General features: G+C 49.2%; 1 protein-coding gene across 2 annotated transcripts in view; it reads right to left on the bottom strand.

Moving 5' to 3' along the window:
- LOC129813115 (spectrin beta chain, erythrocytic-like) overlaps positions 1 to 22,770 on the bottom strand; it is a 106,734-nt gene that overhangs the window by 66,930 nt on the left and 17,034 nt on the right. Inside the window, exons 2-4 of one of the 2 annotated variants that reach the window (XM_055865307.1) lie at positions 21,592 to 21,812; positions 2,300 to 2,451; positions 602 to 775 (exon numbers count right to left, since the gene is read on the bottom strand). In XM_055865307.1, coding sequence (XP_055721282.1) covers positions 602 to 775; positions 2,300 to 2,451; positions 21,592 to 21,739 — 474 coding nt within the window. In that variant the 5' untranslated portion in view covers positions 21,740 to 21,812. Of the gene's footprint in view, positions 1 to 601; positions 776 to 2,299; positions 2,452 to 18,300; positions 19,250 to 21,591; positions 21,813 to 22,770 lie in introns of those variants that run through there. The other variant, XM_055865306.1, reaches the window with a different exon arrangement.

Here is a 22,770-nt window from a genome sequence, read left to right on the forward strand (position 1 = left end):
GTACGGCTCCTCAGAGGCTAAATTTAGCACCACTTTGCTTCTCTTCTCCTCCGTTTGTCCTGACGCTACGTAGGGATGCAGACAGAGGCTAGCTAGTCAACTCTTTTCTATTTTCTCCTCTCCTCCTTGATGGATTGAATAATGCAACAACTAGGCCATATTGTTTGAACTAGCAAAGCTAAAAATAACAGTACAATGTCAAATTAAAAATAAATACTGTATCAGCCTGTTCAAAAATAATCACTGTTTCAGCCCAGATAAAAGAATCAAACAGACATGGTGTTTTGTTTGGGACGTGGTTTTAGTTTTAACACCAGATAAAGATGGCTGTTGGCTGAAACAAGACTGTATACAGCTCCAGGTAGAGGGGATTTATGTTGAATTCTAGTTCATTGTGTAACCAGTGTTGTCTTTAGTGATTAGATCACCTAAGCTGGTGGTCCCAGATCAGTTTGTGCTATCTTTCCACCGGGACATAGAAGTTGGCTATAAAGCACAAACAGATCTGGGACCAGGCATGCACCAGGTGGTTTAAATTGAGGTCATTTTGTAACCTGTGTTGTTTCAGTGGTTAGTTAGAAGAAGCAGAATCCTAACTCACCTGGAATCTGAGAATTATGGTCCAGATGAGTCCCAGGATGAGGCGGTGGTTGCCGTCGACGATGTCGTATGATCCCATATTCTCCAGGTGGACCCTCTGCTCCTTGAGGAACTGCAGGGCCTTGTCCACGTTCTCCAGACAGTGGATCCGCATACGGCCCTTAGTGGGCTTGGGCTGGAAGGAGGGAGAGAGGGAGAGAGAGGGAGATCATGTGTAGTGTGTGGCTATTTGCAGTGCCTTCGGAAAGTATTCAGACCCCTTGACTTTTCCCACATTTTGTTACGTTACAAACTTATTCTAAAATTGATTAAATAAAAAAAATCCTTAGCAATCTACACACAATACCCAATAATGAAAAAGCAAAAACAGGTTTAGACATTTTTGCAAATTTATAAAAGATTAAAAACAGAAACACCTTATTTACAAAAGTATGGAGACTCGAAATTGAGCTCAGGTCTATCCTGTTTCCATTGATCATCCTTGAGATGTTTCAACAACTTGATTGGAGTCCACATGCGGTAAATTCAATTGATTGGATATGATTTGGATCGGCACACACCTGTCTATATAAGGTCCAACAGTTGACAGTGCATGTCAGAGCAAAAACCAAGCCATGAGGTCGAAGACATTGTCCGTAGAGCCCCGAGACAAGATTGTGTCGAGGCACAGATCTGGGGAAGGGTACCAAAAAATGTCTGCAGCATTGAAGGTCCCCAAGAACACAGTGGCCTCCATCAATCTTAAATGGAAGAAGTTTAGAAACACCAAGACTCTTCCTAGAGCTGGCTGCACGGCTATATTGAGTAATCGGGGGAGAAGGGCCTTGGTCAGGGAGGTGACCAAGAACCTGATTGTCACTCTAACAGAGCTCTAGAGTTCCTCTGTTGGGATTGGATAACCTTCCAAAAGAACAACCATCCATGAAGCACTCTACCAATCAGGCCAGACGGAAGCCACTCCTCAGTAAAAGGCATAAGACAGCCCGCTTGGAGTTGGCTAAAAGGCACCTAAAGCACTCTCAGACCATGAGAAACAAGATGCTCTGATCTGATGAAACCAAGATTGAACTCTTTGGCCTGAATGTCAAGTGTCACGTCTGGTAGAAAACTGTCACCATCCCTACGGTGAAGCATGGTGGTGGCAGAATCATGCTGTGAGGATGTTTTTCAGCGGCAGGAACTGGGAGACTAGTCGGGATCGAGGCAAATATGATAGGAGCAAAGTACAGAGAGATCCTTGATGAAAACCTGCTCCAGAGCTCTCAGGACCTCAGACTGGGGCAAAGGTTCACCTTCCAACAGGACAACGACCCTAAGCACACATTCAAGACAACGCAGGAGTGGCTTCAGGACAAGTCTCTGAGTGTCCTTGAGTGGCCCAGCCAGAACCCGGACTTAATCCTGATCGAACATCTCTGGAGAGACCTAAATATAGCTGTGCAGCAAAGCTCCCCATCTAACCTGACAGAGCTTGAGATGAGAAACTCCCCAAATACAGGTGTGCCAAGCTTGTAGCGTCATACCCAAGAAGACTCAAGGCTGTAATCGCTGCCAAAGGTGCTTCAACAAAGTACTTAGTAAAGAGTCTGAATACTTAAGTCTACACACACACACTACACACACACTACACACACACACACACACACACACTACACATACACACACACACACACACACACACACAGATATACCCAGGTACCAGTTTCTCTCCAGAGAGGAGCTCCAGTAGTTTGATGAGCATGCGTCCATCCCTGAGGTCCAGGTACAGGTCAGAGATCCGGCAGCTGACCCGGGACAGGATGGAGTTGACCCACTTAGTGAAGGTCTTCTTCTGGACTGCTTCACGCTCATCTAGAGGAGGAGAATGCAGGGAAGTAGGTCAGATATCACCAGATTACACAGTAATAACGCAGCAATAACCTATTAGTTACCGGTTTACTTATTTGGGAATCATTCAAACAAGCACCACTAGACAGAACACTGTGGAGTGTATGATGTATGAAAATGTGTGTGTGTGCATGAGTGTGCAATTAATTTTTGAAGCTTGAGAATAGACATGAGAATCCACTTAGTAAGTAAAGTCTTTAAAGTATGATCCTACTCTGAGCGTAAGAATGTCTGCAGCACTGTGACTTGTGTATTACCAACCTGGATTCATGGGTAGACGTAACATAGTAAATACAAATCCAGGACACTATTAATTTGTGGTAGCCCATCATCAATTTCGTATAATATGTAACGAATTGCAACTCATACAATTTGTTGCAAATTTTCATAGGAGAACCCTTTGAAGAACCCGTTTGGTTCCACAGAGGGTTCTACATGGAACCCGAAAAGGTTCTACCTGGAACCAGAAAGGGTTCTACCTGGACCCAGAAAGGGTTCTCCTATGGGGATGGCCAACGAACCCTTTTGGAACCCTTTTTTCTAAGAGTGTACGCCAACCCATCCACCCAACCAACCACCCTCCTTTCATTTTTGCCTTAATTAAGTAACCTTCTGTCTTATGTACTGTATGTAACCATACCAAATGTAAATTGAGTGTCCTGGATTTTCATTTACTATGTTACGTCTAGTCTATGAGACCAGCCTGGGCTGACTACTACCCACCGGGTGGCATTATGTCTCCCTATTGGTTAGCAGCAGGAGCTCACAGTCACACTTTAAAGCCCCCTTCAACACTGCCTATGTCCCAAATGGCCCATTAGGGCTCTGGTCTAAAGAACTGCACTACATAGGGAATAGGGTGCCATTTGGGACGAAGACACTGACAGATGTGCCTCCTACTCAACAACCAATATCCATGTGCTTAAATGAATTACATTGTGCTGTATATGACTCAGTCAAGTGTAAATGTGTGTGTGTGTGTGTGTGTGTGTGTGTGTGTGTGTGTGTGTGTGTGTGTGTGTGTGTGTGTGTGTGTGTGTGTGTGTGTGTGTGTGTGTGTGTGTGTGTGTGTGTGTGTGTGTGTGTGTGTGTGTGTGTGTGTGTGTGTGTGGCCTGCTTGCCTGCATGTGTTCCTCCCCCTAATGCTTGTACCATGTTTATCCCTGGTCCCAAATATAACAGTGCAAAATACTGCATCCTTAATGGCTTGTTCTATAAATGATTCAGGCCCTCAGGCTGTGGAGAACAGGGAGAGGGAGAGAGAGAGGAGAGAAAGAGAGATAGGGAAGAAAGGAGAGAGAGCGAGAGAGGGAAGGATAGAGACAGAGAGAGAGGGAAGAGTGAGCTAGAGAGAGAGAGGGAGGCATGGGATAATAGGAAGGGCAACACCCACTGAGAGAAAGAGAGAGGGAGAGCGGGAGAGGGAGAGAGAGAGAGAAAGACAGGTAACCCGGAGAAGAAGGGTGAAAGAAGGAGAACACACAGCTAAAGGAGAGGGCAAGGTGAATGACATAAAAAGGGGATAAAGTCTATATCATTGCTCTCTTATCTATTCTATGCATTGTGAAAATGTAACACATCTGTCATCTACGGCCATGTTATACAGTCCTGTACTCCATAAGAGACTAGACAGTATCGTTAAATTAGTCATATCCCATTCTGTCTCCTCACTGGTAAATAACAAAGAGCTACGACACACACTGCCAACTGCACAACATCCATGTGGAACCCCCCCAAAATAATTTAAAAAGTAATGACAGTTAAAACATGCAAAACAACGGCACCACCTGCGTCCCAAACAGCACCCTACTGCCTACATAGTGCATTCATTCTGACCCGTAGGGATCCTTAGGGATGTGTGACATCATACTGGCCTGAGGATTACTGGCTCTGGTGTGTTTGAGTGTACACATTCTCCAGGCTGGCATCGTCCTGCCAGCCAGGCCAAGGCTGTCTCAGTACAACAACAAGGCTGAATAATACTCTGGTGTGTTTGAGTGTACACATTCTCCAGGCTGGCATCGTCCTGCCAGCCAGGCCAAGGTTGTCTCAGTACAACAACAAGGCTGAATAATACTCTGGTGTGTTTGACATGCTGCTACTCCTCCCTGGTCACCAGACCTGTCCACTCTCTGACTCCAGTGAGCGACAGCCACAAGCCACATGACTTAATGATGCTGATGGATTTTCCCTTTACTCAGCCAGAGAGTCAGAGAGAGCCAGAGAGTCAGAGAGTCAGAGAGAGCCAGATAGTCAGCGAGAGCCAGAGAGCCAGATAGTCAGAGAGAGCCAGAGTCAGAGAGAGCCAGAGAGTCAGAGAAAGCCAGATGGTCAGAGAGCCAGAGAGAGCCAGAGAGCCAGAGAATCAAAGAGCCAGAGAGCAAGAGAGAGCCAGAGAGAGCCAGAGAGAGCCAGAGAGAGCCAGAGAGAGCCAGAGAGAGCCAGAGAGCCAGAGAGTCAGAGGGAGCCAGAGAGAGCCAGAGAGAGCCAGAGAGCCAGAGAGTCAGAGAGAGCCAGAGAGCCAGAGAGAGCCAGAGAGCCAGAGAGTCAGAGAGCCAGAGAGCCAGAGAGAGCCAGAGAGAGCCAGAGAGAGCCAGAGAGAGCCAGAGAGAGCCAGAGAGAGCCAGAGAGCCAGAGAGCCAGAGAGCCAGAGAGCCAGAGAGTCAGTGAGCCAGAGAGAGCCAGAGCCAGGCGGTTTTCCCATAGCCCTGCCTGGCAGTCCCACTGAGCATCAACTAACCAGCCTTCTAGCCTGAGTCATAGTGGCATGGACCTTGGGGGAAAGCAGGACTGGTTGAGTCCTGCCTGGTATAGTTATAGTTTTGGCAACACACAGAGAATACAACACAACAACACACAGAGAATACAACACAACAACACACAGATAATACAACACAACAACACACAGATAATGCTACACAACAACACACAGAGAATACAACACAACAACACACAGAGAATACAACACAACAACACACAGAGAATACAACACAACAACACACAGAGAATACAACACAACAACACACAGAGAATACAACACAACAACACACAGAGAATACAACACAACAACACACAGAGAATACAACACAACAACACACAGAGAATACAACACAACAACACACAGATAATACAACAAAACAACACACAGATAATACAACACAACAACACACAGATAACGCAACACAACAACACACAGATAATGCTACACAACAACACACAGAGAATACAACACAACAACACACAGAGAATACAACACAACAACACACAGATAATACAACAAAACAACACACAGATAATACAACACAACAACACACAGATAACGCAACACAACAACACACAGATAATGCTACACAACAACACACAGAGAATAAAACAAAACAACACACAGAGAATACAACACAACAACACACAGAGAATACAACACAACAACACACAGAGAATAAAACAAAACAACACACAGAGAATACAACACAACAACACACAGAGAATACAACAAAACAACACACAGAGAATACAACAAAACAACACACAGATAATGCTACACAACAACACACAGAGAATAAAACAAAACAACACACAGAGAATACAACAAAACAACACACAGAGAATAAAACAAAACAACACACAGATAATACAACACAACAACACACAGAGAATACAACAAAACAACACACAGAGAATACAACAAAACAACACACAGAGAATACAACAAAACAACACACAGAGAATACAACAAAACAACACACAGAGAATACAACAAAACAACACACAGAGAATAAAACAAAACAACACACAGATAATACACAACAACACACAGAGAATATAACAAAACAACAACACACAGAGAATACAACACAACAACACACAGATAATACAACACAACAACACACAGATAATACAACACAACAACACACAGATAATGCTACACAACAACACACAGAGAATAAAACAAAACAACACACAGAGAATACAACACAACAACACACAGAGAATAAAACAAAACAACACACAGAGAATACAACACAACAACACACAGATAATGCTACACAACAACACACAGAGAATACAACACAACAACACACAGATAATGCTACACAACAACACACAGAGAATACAACTAAACACACGGATAATACAACAAAACAACACACAGATAGTACAACACAACATCACACAGAGAATACAACTAAACACACGGATAATACAACAAAACAACACACGGATAGTACAACACAACAACACACAGAGAATACAACAAAACAACACACAGATAATACAACACAACTACAACACAACTACAACACAACACAACTACAACACAACTACAACTACAACACAACTACAACACAACACAACTACAACACAACTACAACACAACACAACTACAGCACAGCTCAACTCAGCTCAACTCAACACAACATGCCATCTAACAGACAGAGGGCCCAACACAACACAACACAACATGCCATCTAACAGACAGAGGGCACAACACAACACAACACAACACAACTACAACCCAACACAACACAACACAACATGCCATCTAACAGACAGAGGGCACAACCCAACACAACTACAACCCAACACAACTACAACCCAACACAACTACAACCCAACACAACTACAACCCAACACAACTACAACCCAACACAACTACAACCCAACACAACTACAACCCAACACAACTACAACCCAACACAACTACAACCCAACACAACTCAACTACAACCCAATACAACATACATCTAACAGACAGAGGGTACAACACAACACAACACATCACAACATAACAAAGGATCTACAGAAGTCAGGACAGAGACAGAACAAGACATTAACAAAACCTTATATAACCGTAGGTACCGTGGCTAACCGTGGCTAACCCTGGCTAACCGTGGCTAACCCTGGCTAACCCTGGCTAACCGTGGCTATTCCTGGCTAGTCACATATATACTACTCCCCACCAGAGATCGGTTGTGGGAGATTGAACATTCCCACATCGTCCACCCTTCCTACTGTCTCCCCCTCTGTTTACCCCAAAACATGTACAACCAGTTTACAACCTTCTATAACCAAAATACAACCTTACAACCTGACCAGTTTAGTTCACGGGAAGAGTGCTGCAGGAGTCTGGGTCTGGTGTGGAGCATGGCTGATGAGAGGACAGACTGACAGAGACACACCTGGGCAGCAGAGGCACCCAGCACAGCTAAGCAACACCTACCCAGGCAGTGGAGGAAACTTTTTAGAATGACATTATTTCAACTCTACACAGGAGCTTGCTGCAGGAGTTTGGCATGGGAGCAGGGTGAGAGGACAGAGACAAACTAGAGGTAAATAAACAATGCGTTGCAGAAAGGTACAATTTATGATACATTGGTACTGTAAAAGACACACATTGGTACTGTAGCAGAGCACAAAATAACACAGGGATAGCACAAAGATAACACAGAATAACACAGAGATAACACAGAGATAACATGGAGATAACATGGAGATAACATGGAGATAACATGGAGATAACATGGAGATAACATGGAGATAACCCCCGAGATAACATGGGGATAACACAGAGATAACATGAAGATAACACAGAAAGACATAACACTGACAAAATGAATGATGGAATAACAAAGACATAGCTTAACAAATCATACATCAATATGAAGCAGTAGAGATGAAGAAGAGATAAACAGAAACAGAGAGAGAGAGAGGGAGAGAGAGAGAGAGAATATAAATTGAATTGAGAGAGAGAGATAATTAAAATTGAATTGAGAGAGAGAGAGAGAGATAATTTAAATTGAATTGAGAGAGAGAGAGCAGACAGTGCCTGATTACATCATGTGTTTCAGAATCCACTGAATCATTGGACAGTAGAGGCTGGCTTCCTTTCTTATTACTCCTGTCCTCCTCTCCTCCTGTCCTCCTGTCCTCATATCCTGCTGTCCTCATGTCTTCCTGTCCTCCTCTCCTCATGTCCTCCTGTCATCCTTTCCTCCTGTCCTGCTGTCCTCATGTACTCCTGTCCGTCTCTCCTCCTGTCCTCCTGTCCTCCTCTCCTCCTGTCCTCCTGTCCTCTTGTCCTCCTGTCCTCCTCTCCTCATGTCCTCCTCTCCTCCTGTCCTCCTGTCCTGCTGTCCTCCTTTCCTCCTCTCCTCCTTTCCTCCTGTCCTCCTGTCCTCCTGTCCTCCTTTCCTCCTGTCCTCCTGTCCTCCTGTCCTCCTGTCCTCCTGTCCTCCTGTCCTCCTTTCCTCCTGTCCTCCTGTCCTCCTGTCCTCATGTCCTCATGTCCTCATGTCCTCCTTTCCTCCTTTCCTCCTTTCCTCCTGTCCTCCTGTCCTCATGTTCTCCTGTCCTCCTGTCCTCCTCTCCTCCTCTCTCATCCTCACTAATGTGTTCCTGTCATCGGGGAGCTGGCTACCAAAAGCTAATGTAAATTCAAGAGTGATGGACAACCGCTCTCTTAGAAAATCGAATAACGGAGAGAAAAAATGGAAGTTAGGAGGAGAGGAGGAAAGGAGGGGATGGATTATTTAATAGATGTTCCACACAGTTATCTGAACATAGAGTTTCTGAAGAGCTTAGGAGAGTCACATAGCTCATCAGAAGAAAAGAAACCAAATGAATACTGTAGCTAGTGTTTATGTTACATCATATTTTGATAATGTCAGGTGAAAATAGTTGGTGAGTACAAGGTGAGTGGTACGGGTGGTAGACAGGTAATAAGACAACAGGGTGTCAAGATAGTGTTAATACATAATCAATCCCACTCTTATTCCACGAATAAAAGATTACAACACTGGCCTGCTTTGATTGGCAGGGAAGAAGGAAACCACAGTACAACCTTTTGCTTCATGAAATATTCAGATGAAACCCAGCGAACAGTTGGGACACAGCCTCTGCTTCCTGAAAATAAATACAAATACGTGTTTTTTTTAAAGTGCCACTACGCTACCGTGGAATGTCACGGCACTTCCCTTGACTCTCCAGCTCGTCACGACAGCAGGAGCAATCAAACCGCCCACACGCTCACTCGCATCACAAGCCAGACCTCCCCATCAAACCCTCCTCCACCTAAATCAGTCCCGAACACAGAGAGAGGGATGGGAAGGGTACCCTGGGAAACTGTGTTCTCTTCTGTAACCCCTGTAGGGTTGGAGGTGAGGGGTGGGAGGGATGATCTGGACAGATCACCACCACTACAAGACTAACCCTACAGTTAGAGAGGGTGGACTGTGGACCCACCACCACCACCACTACAAGACTAACCCTACAGTTAGAGAGGGTGGACTGTGGACCCACCACCACCACTACAAGACTAACCCTACAGTTAGAGAGGGTGGACTGTGGACCCACCACCACCACCACCATCACTACAAGACTAACCCTACAGTTAGAGAGGGTGGACTGTGGACACACCACCACCATCACCACCACTACAAGACTAACCCTACAGTTAGAGAGGGTGGACTGTGGACACACCACCACCACTACAAGACTAACCTTACAGTTAGAGAGGGTGGACTGTGGACCCACCACCACCATCACCACCACTACAAGACTAACCCTACAGTTAGAGAGGGTGGACTGTGGACCCACCACCACCACTACAAGACTAACCCTACAGTTAGAGAGGGTGGACTGTGGACCCACCAGCACCATCACCACCACTACAAGACTAACCCTACAGTTAGAGAGGGTGGACTGTGGACCCACCAGCACCATCACCACCACTACAAGACTAACCCTACAGTTAGAGAGGGTGGACTGTGGACCCACCACCACCACTACAAGACTAACCCTACAGTTAGAGAGGGTGGACTGTGGACCCACCAGCACCATCACCACCACTACAAGACTAACCTTACAGTTAGAGAGGGTGGACTGTGGACCCACCAGCACCATCACCACCACTACAAGACTAACCTTACAGTTAGAGAGGGTGGACTGTGGACCCACCACCACCATCACCACCACTACAAGACTAACCCTACAGTTAGAGAGGGTGGACTGTGGACCCACCACCACCACTACAAGACTAACCCTACAGTTAGAGAGGGTGGACTGTGGACCCACCAACACCACTACAAGACTAACCCTACAGTTAGAGAGGGTGGACTGTGGACCCACCACCACCACTACAAGACTAACCCTACAGTTAGAGAGGGTGGACTGTGGACCCACCACCACCACTACAAGACTAACCCTACAGTTAGAGAGGGTGGACTGTGGACCCACCACCACCACTACAAGACTAACCCTACAGTTAGAGAGGGTGGACTGTGGACACACCACCACCATTACAAGACTAACCCTACAGTTAGAGAGGGTGGACTGTGGACCCACCACCACCACTACAAGACTAACCCTACAGTTAGAGAGGGTGGACTGTGGACCCACCACCACCACCACCATCACTACAAGACTAACCCTACAGTTAGAGAGGGTGGACTGTGGACCCACCACCACCACCACCACCACTACAAGACTAACCTTACAGTTAGAGAGGGTGGACTGTGGACCCACCACCACCATCACCACCATTACAAGACTAACCCTACAGTTAGAGAGGGTGGACTGTGGACCCACCACCACCACTACAAGACTAACCCTACAGTTAGAGAGGGTGGACTGTGGACCCACCACCACCATCACCACCACTACAAGACTAACCCTACAGTTAGAGAGGGTGGACTGTGGACCCACCACCACCACTACAAGACTAACCCTACAGTTAGAGAGGGTGGACTGTGGACCCACCACCACCACCATCACTACAAGACTAACCCTACAGTTAGAGAGGGTGGACTGTGGACCCACCACCACCACTACAAGACTAACCCTACAGTTAGAGAGGGTGGACTGTGGACCCACCACCACCACTACAAGACTAACCCTACAGTTAGAGAGGGTGGACTGTGGACCCACCACCACCACTACAAGACTAACCCTACAGTTAGAGAGGGTGGACTGTGGACCCACCACCACCATTACAAGACTAACCCTACAGTTAGAGAGGGTGGACTGTGGACACACCACCACCACCACCACCACTACAAGACTAACCCTACAGTTAGAGAGGGTGGACTGTGGACCCACCACCACCATCACCACCACTACAAGACTAACCCTACAGTTAGAGAGGGTGGACTGTGGACCCACCACCACCACCATCACTACAAGACTAACCCTACAGTTAGAGAGGGTGGACTGTGGACCCACCACCACCACTACAAGACTAACCCTACAGTTAGAGAGGGTGGACTGTGGACCCACCACCACCATTACAAGACTAACCCTACAGTTAGAGAGGGTGGACTGTGGACCCACCACCACCACCATCACTACAAGACTAACCCTACAGTTAGAGAGGGTGGACTGTGGACCCACCACCATCACCACCACCACTACAAGACTAACCCTACAGTTAGAGAGGGTGGACTGTGGACCCACCACCACCACTACAAGACTAACCCTACAGTTAGAGAGGGTGGACTGTGGACCCACCACCACCACTACAAGACTAACCCTACAGTTAGAGAGGGTGGACTGTGGACCCACCACCACCACTACAAGACTAACCCTACAGTTAGAGAGGGTGGACTGTGGACCCACCACCACCACTACAAGACTAACCCTACAGTTAGAGAGGGTGGACTGTGGACCCACCACCACCACTACAAGACTAACCCTACAGTTAGAGAGGGTGGACTGTGGACCCACCACCACCACTACAAGACTAACCCTACAGTTAGAGAGGGTGGACTGTGGACCCACCAACACCACTACAAGACTAACCCTACAGTTAGAGAGGGTGGACTGTGGACCCACCACCACCACTACAAGACTAACCCTACAGTTAGAGAGGGTGGACTGTGGACACACCACCACCATCACCACCACTACAAGACTAACCCTACAGTTAGAGAGGGTGGACTGTGGACACACCACCACCACTACAAGACTAACCCTACAGTTAGAGAGGGTGGACTGTGGACACACCACCACCATCACCACCACTACAAGACTAACCCTACAGTTAGAGAGGGTGGACTGTGGACCCACCACCACCACTACAAGACTAACCCTACAGTTAGAGAGGGTGGACTGTGGACCCACCACCACCACTACAAGACTAACCCTACAGTTAGAGAGGGTGGACTGTGGACCCACCACCATCACTACAAGACTAACCCTACAGTTAGAGAGGGTGGAATGTGGACCCACCACCACCACTACAAGACTAACCCTACAGTTAGAGAGGGTGGACTGTGGACCCACCACCACCATCACCACCACTACAAGACTAACCCTACAGTTAGAGAGGGTGGACTGTGGACCCACCACCACCACTACAAGACTAACCCTATAGTTAGAGAGGGTGGACTGTGGACCCACCACCATCACCACCACTACAAGACTAACCCTACAGTTAGAGAGGGTGGACTGTGGACCCACCAGCACCATCACCACCACTACAAGACTAACCCTACAGTTAGAGAGGGTGGACTGTGGACCCACCACCATCACCACCACTACAAGACTAACCCTACAGTTAGAGAGGGTGGACTGTGGACCCACCAGCACCATCACCACCACTACAAGACTAACCCTACAGTTAGAGAGGGTGGACTGTGGACCCACCAGCACCATCACCACCACTACAAGACTAACCCTACAGTTAGAGAGGGTGGACTGTGGACCCACCACCACCACTACAAGACTAACCCTACAGTTAGAGAGGGTGGACTGTGGACCCACCAGCACCATTACCACCACTACAAGACTAACCTTACAGTTAGAGAGGGTGGACTGTGGACCCACCAGCACCATCACCACCACTACAAGACTAACCTTACAGTTAGAGAGGGTGGACTGTGGACCCACCACCACCATCACCACCACTACAAGACTAACCCTACAGTTAGAGAGGGTGGACTGTGGACCCACCACCACCACTACAAGACTAACCCTACAGTTAGAGAGGGTGGACTGTGGACCCACCACCACCACTACAAGACTAACCCTACAGTTAGAGAGGGTGGACTGTGGACCCACCACCACCACTACAAGACTAACCCTACAGTTAGAGAGGGTGGACTGTGGACCCACCAACACCACTACAAGACTAACCCTACAGTTAGAGAGGGTGGACTGTGGACCCACCACCACCACTACAAGACTAACCCTACAGTTAGAGAGGGTGGACTGTGGACCCACCACCACCACTACAAGACTAACCCTACAGTTAGAGAGGGTGGACTGTGGACCCACCACCACCACTACAAGACTAACCCTACAGTTAGAGAGGGTGGACTGTGGACACACCACCACCATTACAAGACTAACCCTACAGTTAGAGAGGGTGGACTGTGGACCCACCACCACCACTACAAGACTAACCCTACAGTTAGAGAGGGTGGACTGTGGACCCACCACCACCACCACCATCACTACAAGACTAACCCTACAGTTAGAGAGGGTGGACTGTGGACCCACCACCACCACCACCACCACTACAAGACTAACCTTACAGTTAGAGAGGGTGGACTGTGGACCCACCACCACCATCACCACCATTACAAGACTAACCCTACAGTTAGAGAGGGTGGACTGTGGACCCACCACCACCACTACAAGACTAACCCTACAGTTAGAGAGGGTGGACTGTGGACCCACCACCACCACTACAAGACTAACCCTACAGTTAGAGAGGGTGGACTGTGGACCCACCACCACCATCACCACCACTACAAGACTAACCCTACAGTTAGAGAGGGTGGACTGTGGACCCACCACCACCACTACAAGACTAACCCTACAGTTAGAGAGGGTGGACTGAGGACCCACCACCACCACCATCACTACAAGACTAACCCTACAGTTAGAGAGGGTGGACTGTGGACCCACCACCACCACTACAAGACTAACCCTACAGTTAGAGAGGGTGGACTGTGGACCCACCACCACCACTACAAGACTAACCCTACAGTTAGAGAGGGTGGACTGTGGACCCACCACCACCACTACAAGACTAACCCTACAGTTAGAGAGGGTGGACTGTGGACCCACCACCACCATTACAAGACTAACCCTACAGTTAGAGAGGGTGGACTGTGGACCCACCACCACCATCACCACCACTACAAGACTAACCCTACAGTTAGAGAGGGTGGACTGTGGACCCACCACCACCATTACAAGACTAACCCTACAGTTAGAGAGGGTGGACTGTGGACCCACCACCACCACCATCACTACAAGACTAACCCTACAGTTAGAGAGGGTGGACTGTGGACCCACCACCATCACCACCACCACTACAAGACTAACCCTACAGTTAGAGAGGGTGGACTGTGGACCCACCACCACCACTACAAGACTAACCCTACAGTTAGAGAGGGTGGACTGTGGACCCACCACCACCACTACAAGACTAACCCTACAGTTAGAGAGGGTGGACTGTGGACCCACCACCACCACTACAAGACTAACCCTACAGTTAGAGAGGGTGGACTGTGGACCCACCACCACCACTACAAGACTAACCCTACAGTTAGAGAGGGTGGACTGTGGACCCACCACCACCACTACAAGACTAACCCTACAGTTAGAGAGGGTGGACTGTGGACCCACCACCACCACTACAAGACTAACCCTACAGTTAGAGAGGGTGGACTGTGGACCCACCAACACCACTACAAGACTAACCCTACAGTTAGAGAGGGTGGACTGTGGACCCACCACCACCACTACAAGACTAACCCTACAGTTAGAGAGGGTGGACTGTGGACACACCACCACCATCACCACCACTACAAGACTAACCCTACAGTTAGAGAGGGTGGACTGTGGACACACCACCACCACTACAAGACTAACCCTACAGTTAGAGAGGGTGGACTGTGGACACACCACCACCATCACCACCACTACAAGACTAACCCTACAGTTAGAGGTGGTGGACTGTGGACCCACCACCACCACTACAAGACTAACCCTACAGTTAGAGAGGGTGGACTGTGGACCCACCACCACCACTACAAGACTAACCCTACAGTTAGAGAGGGTGGACTGTGGACCCACCACCACCACCATTACAAGACTAACCCTACAGTTAGAGAGGGTGGACTGTGGACCCACCACCATCACTACAAGACTAACCCTACAGTTAGAGAGGGTGGACTGTGGACCCACCACCACCACCATCACTACAAGACTAACCCTACAGTTAGAGAGGGTGGACTGTGGACCCACCACCACCACCACCACCACTACAAGACTAACCCTACAGTTAGAGAGGGTGGACTGTGGACCCACCACCACCACCACCACCACTACAAGACTAACCCTACAGTTAGAGAGGGTGGACTGTGGACCCACCACCACCACTACAAGACTAACCCTATAGTTAGAGAGGGTGGACTGTGGACCCACCACCACCACTACAAGACTAACCCTACAGTTAGAGAGGGTGGACTGTGGACCCACCACCACCACTACAAGACTAACCCTACAGTTAGAGAGGGTGGACTGTGGACCCACCACCACCATTACAAGACTAACCCTACAGTTAGAGAGGGTGGACTGTGGACCCACCACCACCACCATCACTACAAGACTAACCCTACAGTTAGAGAGGGTGGACTGTGGACCCACCACCACCACTACAAGACTAACCCTACAGTTAGAGAGGGTGGACTGTGGACCCACCACCACCACTACAAGACTAACCCTACAGTTAGAGAGGGTGGACTGTGGACCCACCACCACCACTACAAGACTAACCCTACAGTTAGAGAGGGTGGACTGTGGACCCACCACCACCACTACAAGACTAACCCTACAGTTAGAGAGGGTGGACTGTGGACCCACCACCACCACTACAAGACTAACCCTACAGTTAGAGAGGGTGGACTGTGGACACACCACCACCACTACAAGACTAACCCTACAGTTAGAGAGGGTGGACTGTGGACCCACCACCACCACCACCATCACTACAAGACTAACCCTACAGTTAGAGAGGGTGGACTGTGGACCCACCACCACCACTACAAGACTAACCCTACAGTTAGAGAGGGTGGACTGTGGACCCACCACCATCACTACAAGACTAACCCTACAGTTAGAGAGGGTGGACTGTGGACCCACCACCACCATCACCACCACTACAAGACTAACCCTACAGTTAGAGAGGGTGGACTGAGGACCCACCACCACCACTACAAGACTAACCCTATAGTTAGAGAGGGTGGACTGTGGACCCACCACCACCATTACAAGACTAACCCTACAGTTAGAGAGGGTGGACTGTGGACCCACCACCACCATCACCACCACTACAAGACTAACCCTACAGTTAGAGAGGGTGGACTGTGGACCCACCACCACCATTACAAGACTAACCCTACAGTTAGAGAGGGTGGACTGTGGACCCACCACCACCACCACTACAAGACTAACCCTACAGTTAGAGAGGGTGGACTGTGGACCCACCACCACCACTACAAGACTAACCCTACAGTTAGAGAGGGTGGACTGTGGACCCACCACCACCACCACCATCACTACAAGACTAACCCTACAGTTAGAGAGGGTGGACTGTGGACCCACCACCACCACTACAAGACTAACCCTACAGTTAGAGAGGGTGGACTGTGGACCCACCACCACCATTACAAGACTAACCCTACAGTTAGAGAGGGTGGACTGTGGACCCACCACCACCACCACCACTACAAGACTAACCCTACAGTTAGAGAGGGTGGACTGTGGACCCACCACCACCATTACAAGACTAACCCTACAGTTAGAGAGGGTGGACTGTGGACCCACCACCACCACCACCACTACAAGACTAACCCTACAGTTAGAGAGGGTGGACTGTGGACCCACCACCACCACTACAAGACTAACCCTACAGTTAGAGAGGGTGGACTGTGGACCCACCACCACCACTACAAGACTAACCCTACAGTTAGAGAGGGTGGACTGTGGACCCACCACCACCACCACCACCACTACAAGACTAACCCTACAGTTAGAGAGGGTGGACTGTGGACCCACCACCACCACTACAAGACTAACCCTACAGTTAGAGAGGGTGGACTGTGGACCCACCACCATCACTACAAGACTAACCCTACAGTTAGAGAGGGTGGACTGTGGACCCACCACCACCACTACAAGACTAACCCTACAGTTAGAGAGGGTGGACTGTGGACCCACCACCACCACTACAAGACTAACCCTACAGTTAGAGAGGGTGGACTGTGGACCCACCACCACCACTACAAGACTAACCCTACAGTTAGAGAGGGTGGACTGTGGACCCACCACCACCACCACCATCACTACAAGACTAACCCTACAGTTAGAGAGGGTGGACTGTGGACCCACCACCACCACCACCACTACAAGACTAACCCTACAGTTAGAGAGGGTGGACTGTGGACCCACCACCACCATCACCACCACTACAAGACTAACCCTACAGTTAGAGAGGGTGGACTGTGGACCCACCACCACCACCACCACCACTACAAGACTAACCCTACAGTTAGAGAGGGTGGACTGTGGACCCACCACCACCACTACAAGACTAACCCTACAGTTAGAGAGGGTGGACTGTGGACACACCACCACCACCACCACCACTACAAGACTAACCCTACAGTTAGAGAGGGTGGACTGTGGACCCACCAGCACCATCACCACCCCCAGCCCCAGACTGGACCGGGACAGCAACTTGTAGCTAGAGTCCAACCCCCTACCAACACCATCATACACAGACCAGCCTGGAAAGTAGTTTACCTTGCAGCTGCCTGAAGCGTCCATCCAGGATGGAGTTGAAGCAGATGTTGGAGGTGCTATAGCTCAGACACCTCGCCTTCTTCATACTCCTGCCTGAGGTGGAGGTGGTGGGGGGAGAAGCTGGGCAAGGGGGAGAGAGAGCATGGCGTTGCTGACGTCTGGCAGGGGTGCAGGTGGAGGAGGAAGAGGAGAAACAGGAGATGGGGGAGAGACCCAGACCTTTTCCCAGAGGATGAGGGTCTCTAGATCCAGACGTGGGTATGACCCGGAGGGTCCCGTTCCTCTCAGGCTGGTGCTCTGTCTCCTGCCTGGTGGTTCTCACATCACCCCTCGCTGGCCTCCTCTGGGCTCTGTGGACGGGTGGGGTGCTCTGGCTGCGGTTGCTGCTGCTCAGAGTGGCCCGGAGCGGGGTCTCTTTCCCTGGGGTGATGGCCCGGTCCCTGGTGGCCTCTCTGTAACTGTTCCTGTCCCTCCCCAGGGTCACACCAATGGATCGGAGGGGTGTGGACGTCTCCCTGTTAGTCTCCCGAGTCTCCCTGGTCTTCAGGCTGATCTTGACCTCTCGGAGCCGGGGTTGGCTGACGGCACGCAACAGACATGGAGACGGGCTGCTCATCTTGAGTCCTGAGTCCAACGGTGGAGGGAGTCTGGAGCGGAGAGCTGGGATGAGAGGTGCTCAGCAGCACTCCACTTATCTCCCCTTCTCTCCTCTCCTCTTCTCTCTCTCGATCTCACTCTTTTCTCTCCTCGTCTCTTGTTCCCTTTCCTCTCCTGTCTGGCACTGTCTCCTGTCCCGCCCTCTCTCTTTCTGTCTCTCTTTCACACTCCTTCTCTGTTTTCACTCCAGCACTGATGCTGCGCTCTCTCTCTCTCATCTCTCTCTCCTTCCCTTACTCTCTCTCTCTCCTCCTCCTCCCTCACTCTCTCTCCTCACTTCAGCGCTGATGTTGCTCTCATTCGCTCTCTCTCTCCAACAAGCTCTCACCATCTCACGTCAGAATTAGACGTTCATCCATGTTTATCAAATGTCAAATTTGGAAGTTGTTTCAAATGTCAAATTTAGAAGTGTTTAAGGTTAAGTTTAGGCATCAACTCTGAATTATTAAGGTTGGGCATTAACTCTGAATGTTTAAGGTAAGGGTTAAGGTTTGGGATAGGCTTAAAACAAAAATATATAAAAAAAAAAATAAAAAAAACTTTCTTTGGAATTAGAGGTACCTTTGGAATTAGAGGTAGATGCTTACACCTCTCCACCACCCCCATCCTAGCAAAACTGAAAACTACAATACATGAAGAAAACTGTGCTCATTGTTGCCCCTAGTGGCTGGTTTTCCTGCATCTCCCAATGTCCTCAGACATGGATTGACCCCTAATACTGACTTGTATCACGAATGACCTGCCTGCTCTCTCGCATCCCGCACTCTGTTCCACTCAGCTGAGTGGTTCTTTCTCCAGCGCACCAGCCATGCATACAATATGTCCCAGGCTTTACATGTGTGTTCCTGACAAGGCTGTGCATCCACTCTCCTCCCCACACAGTCATGAAATAACCATGGGAAGTGTAGGATGGAGGGCTTATCGTTTTTACATGACTCAGTGATCATACATGTTTTAGTCAGTGGGTGAATAGCTATACACCGAAGTGGATCAGAGAAGGGTTCCCAACATCGGAGAAGAGAGTATGAGCATGTACTGGTGGTGTATGTTGGTACAGTAGACATAGATCATACTCTGTTCACAAGCTGTACATCAATACTGATGTGTAACAGACATTATTCCCTCATCTCTCGTACCCTCTCTTTCATTCTTTCTCTCCCTCTCTCTCTCATTCCCTCCCTCTCTGTCTGTGACAGGAAACTCTGATTGCATTACAGAGACATCAGTACAGCAACATAACACCAGCTAGCTAGCTCACACACAGAGGCTCTCTCCTCTTTTAAAGAGACAGACAGACTGGGAACAACCAACAGCTTGAAGAGAAAGCTAAAGAGAGAAAGAGATCAGTACAGCCAATGGCCAAAAGAAAGTAGAGTCCTTGACATCCAATAACCACACACTCTCTCCCATTAGCATACCACTTATGGAGGCTGCCATTTAGGAGACAGACAGGGCTACGTCCTAAATGGCAACCTATTCCCTATATAGTGCCCTACTTTTTACCAGAACTTAAGGGAGGGCAGCTGTCCACATCGCTCACACTGAAGCATTCTGGAAATGTGCAAATGATCCCAGCAACTCTAGGGGCGTGTGGTGAGAGAGAGAGAAAGAGAGAGAGAGAGAGAGAGAGAGAGAGAGAGAGAGAGAGAGAGAGAGAGAGAGAGAGAGAGAGAGAGAGAGAGAGAGAGAGAGAGAGAGAGAGAGAAAGAGAGAGAGAGAGAGAGAGAAAGAGAGAGAGAGAGAAAGAGAGAAAGAGAGAAAGAGAGAGAGAGAGAGAGAGAGAGAGAGAGAGAGAGAGAGAGAGAGAGAGAGAGAGAGAGAGATTAATATGACATTTGAAATGTCTTTAATATTTTGGAACTTCTGTGAGTGTAATGTTTACTGTTCATTTTTATTGTTTATTTCAGTTGTTTATTATCTACATATGTTTCCCATGCTAATAAAGCCCTTGAATTGAGAGAGAGAGTGTATGATCAGTCTCAGCTGCTCTGCTGGGGGATGTGGCTGCAGACAAACTCAGACATGATGATATGAGGCTCAAAACTATCAGGTAGACTTTATAAAACACACCACATAGCACAAACAAGCCTAGATAGTATTCTGCCAATGCCACCTTTCACATGTTCTTATTTGAAAGCTGATTTCAAGACAGGTGACAGAGAATGACCCAAAAGAGAAAGAACACCCCATCCAACAGAACACACCCCATCCAACAGAACTCACCCCATCCAACAGAACACACCCCATCCAACAGAACACCCCATCCAACAGAACACACCCCATCCAACAGAACACCCCCCATCCAACAGAACACACCCCATCCAACAGAACACACCCCATCCAACAGAACACACCCCATCCAACAGAACACACCCCATCCAACAGAACACCCCCCATCCAACAGAACACCCCCCATCCAACAGAACACCCCCCATCCAACAGTACACCCCCCATCCAACAGAACACCCCCCATCCAACAGTACACCCCCCATCCAACAGAACACACCCCATCCAACAGAACACACCCCATCCAACAGAACGCACCCCATCCAACAGAACGCACCCCATCCAACAGAACACCCCCCATCCAACAGAACACACCCCAGCCCGCCCCATGTTTGACCCCTAGGTCACCTGCAAGGGCTTTGATGCGTGACCTCTCAAACAGTCTTGCAGAGCTGTTGTCATTGTCCAGCTCCTCTCCTAGCAGCTCGAAGCGTGTGTTGATGCGGCTGTACTGCTGAGTGATCTCAACGTTGTCAAAGTCCGTGGTGGACGTCATGGCTGCAGCCAGTGTGGCGGTGGGGGCGGTGGCTGGGTGAGGTAATTCGGGGCTGGAGACCGCTTCAGCTGCTCTGGGAAAGGAGAAAGAGGAGTGGTGGAGGGAGAGGAGGGCGAGTGAGGAGTGATGGAGGGAGAGGAGGGACGAGGAGGAGTGGTGGAGGGAGAGGAGGACGAGGAGGAGTGGTGGAGGGAGAGGAGGACGAGGAGGAGTGGTGGAGGGAGATGAGGACGTGGAGGAGGAGTGGTGGAGGGAGAGGAGGAGTGGTGGAGGGAGAGGAGGAAGTGGAGGAGTGGTGGAGGGAGATGAGAAGGGGGAGGAGGAGTGGTGGAGGGAGAGGAGAAGGGGGAGGAGGAGTGGTGGAGGGAGATGAGAAGGGAGAGGAGGAGTGGTGGAGGGAGAGGAGAAGGGGGAGGAGGAGTGGTGGAGGGAGATGAGAAGGGAGAGGAGGAGTGGTGGAGGGAGAGGAGGAGTGGTGGAGGGAGAGGAGGAGTGGTGGAGGGAGATGAGAAGGGAGAGGAGAAGTGGTGGAGGGAGAGGAGAAGGGGGAGGAGGAGTGGTGGAGGGAGATGAGAAGGGAGAGGAGGAGTGGTGGAGGGAGAGGAGAAGGGGGAGGAGGAGTGGTGGAGGGAGAGGAGAAGGGGGAGGAGGAGTGGTGGAGGGAGAGGAGAAGGGGGAGGAGGAGTGGTGGAGGGAGAGGAGAAGGGGGAGGAGGAGTGGTGGAGGGAGAGGAGGAGTGGTGGAGGGAGAAATACGGAAGGATCATTATGGACCTCACACACAGGCAGGACGTCTGGAAGAGGGAAACTGTAAGGTGATAATAATTAACAATGATTTATATACATCTTTATCCAAAGCGCCATTACCAATGAATGTGGAAAGGTAAATGAGCATGTCAAGATTGTAAAGTGCAGTAGTTGTAAGTGTTACTCAGATAGACTGTCACAGACAGCCTTGTGAAGTATTATAACTGACAACAACTTCAAACCAAAACATCACAACACCATTCATCCACGCAGACCTATGAGAAG

This window comes from Salvelinus fontinalis, chromosome 16 (genome assembly GCF_029448725.1).
Source record: "Salvelinus fontinalis isolate EN_2023a chromosome 16, ASM2944872v1, whole genome shotgun sequence".
In the NCBI taxonomy this organism is placed as follows: Eukaryota; Metazoa; Chordata; class Actinopteri; order Salmoniformes; family Salmonidae; genus Salvelinus; species Salvelinus fontinalis.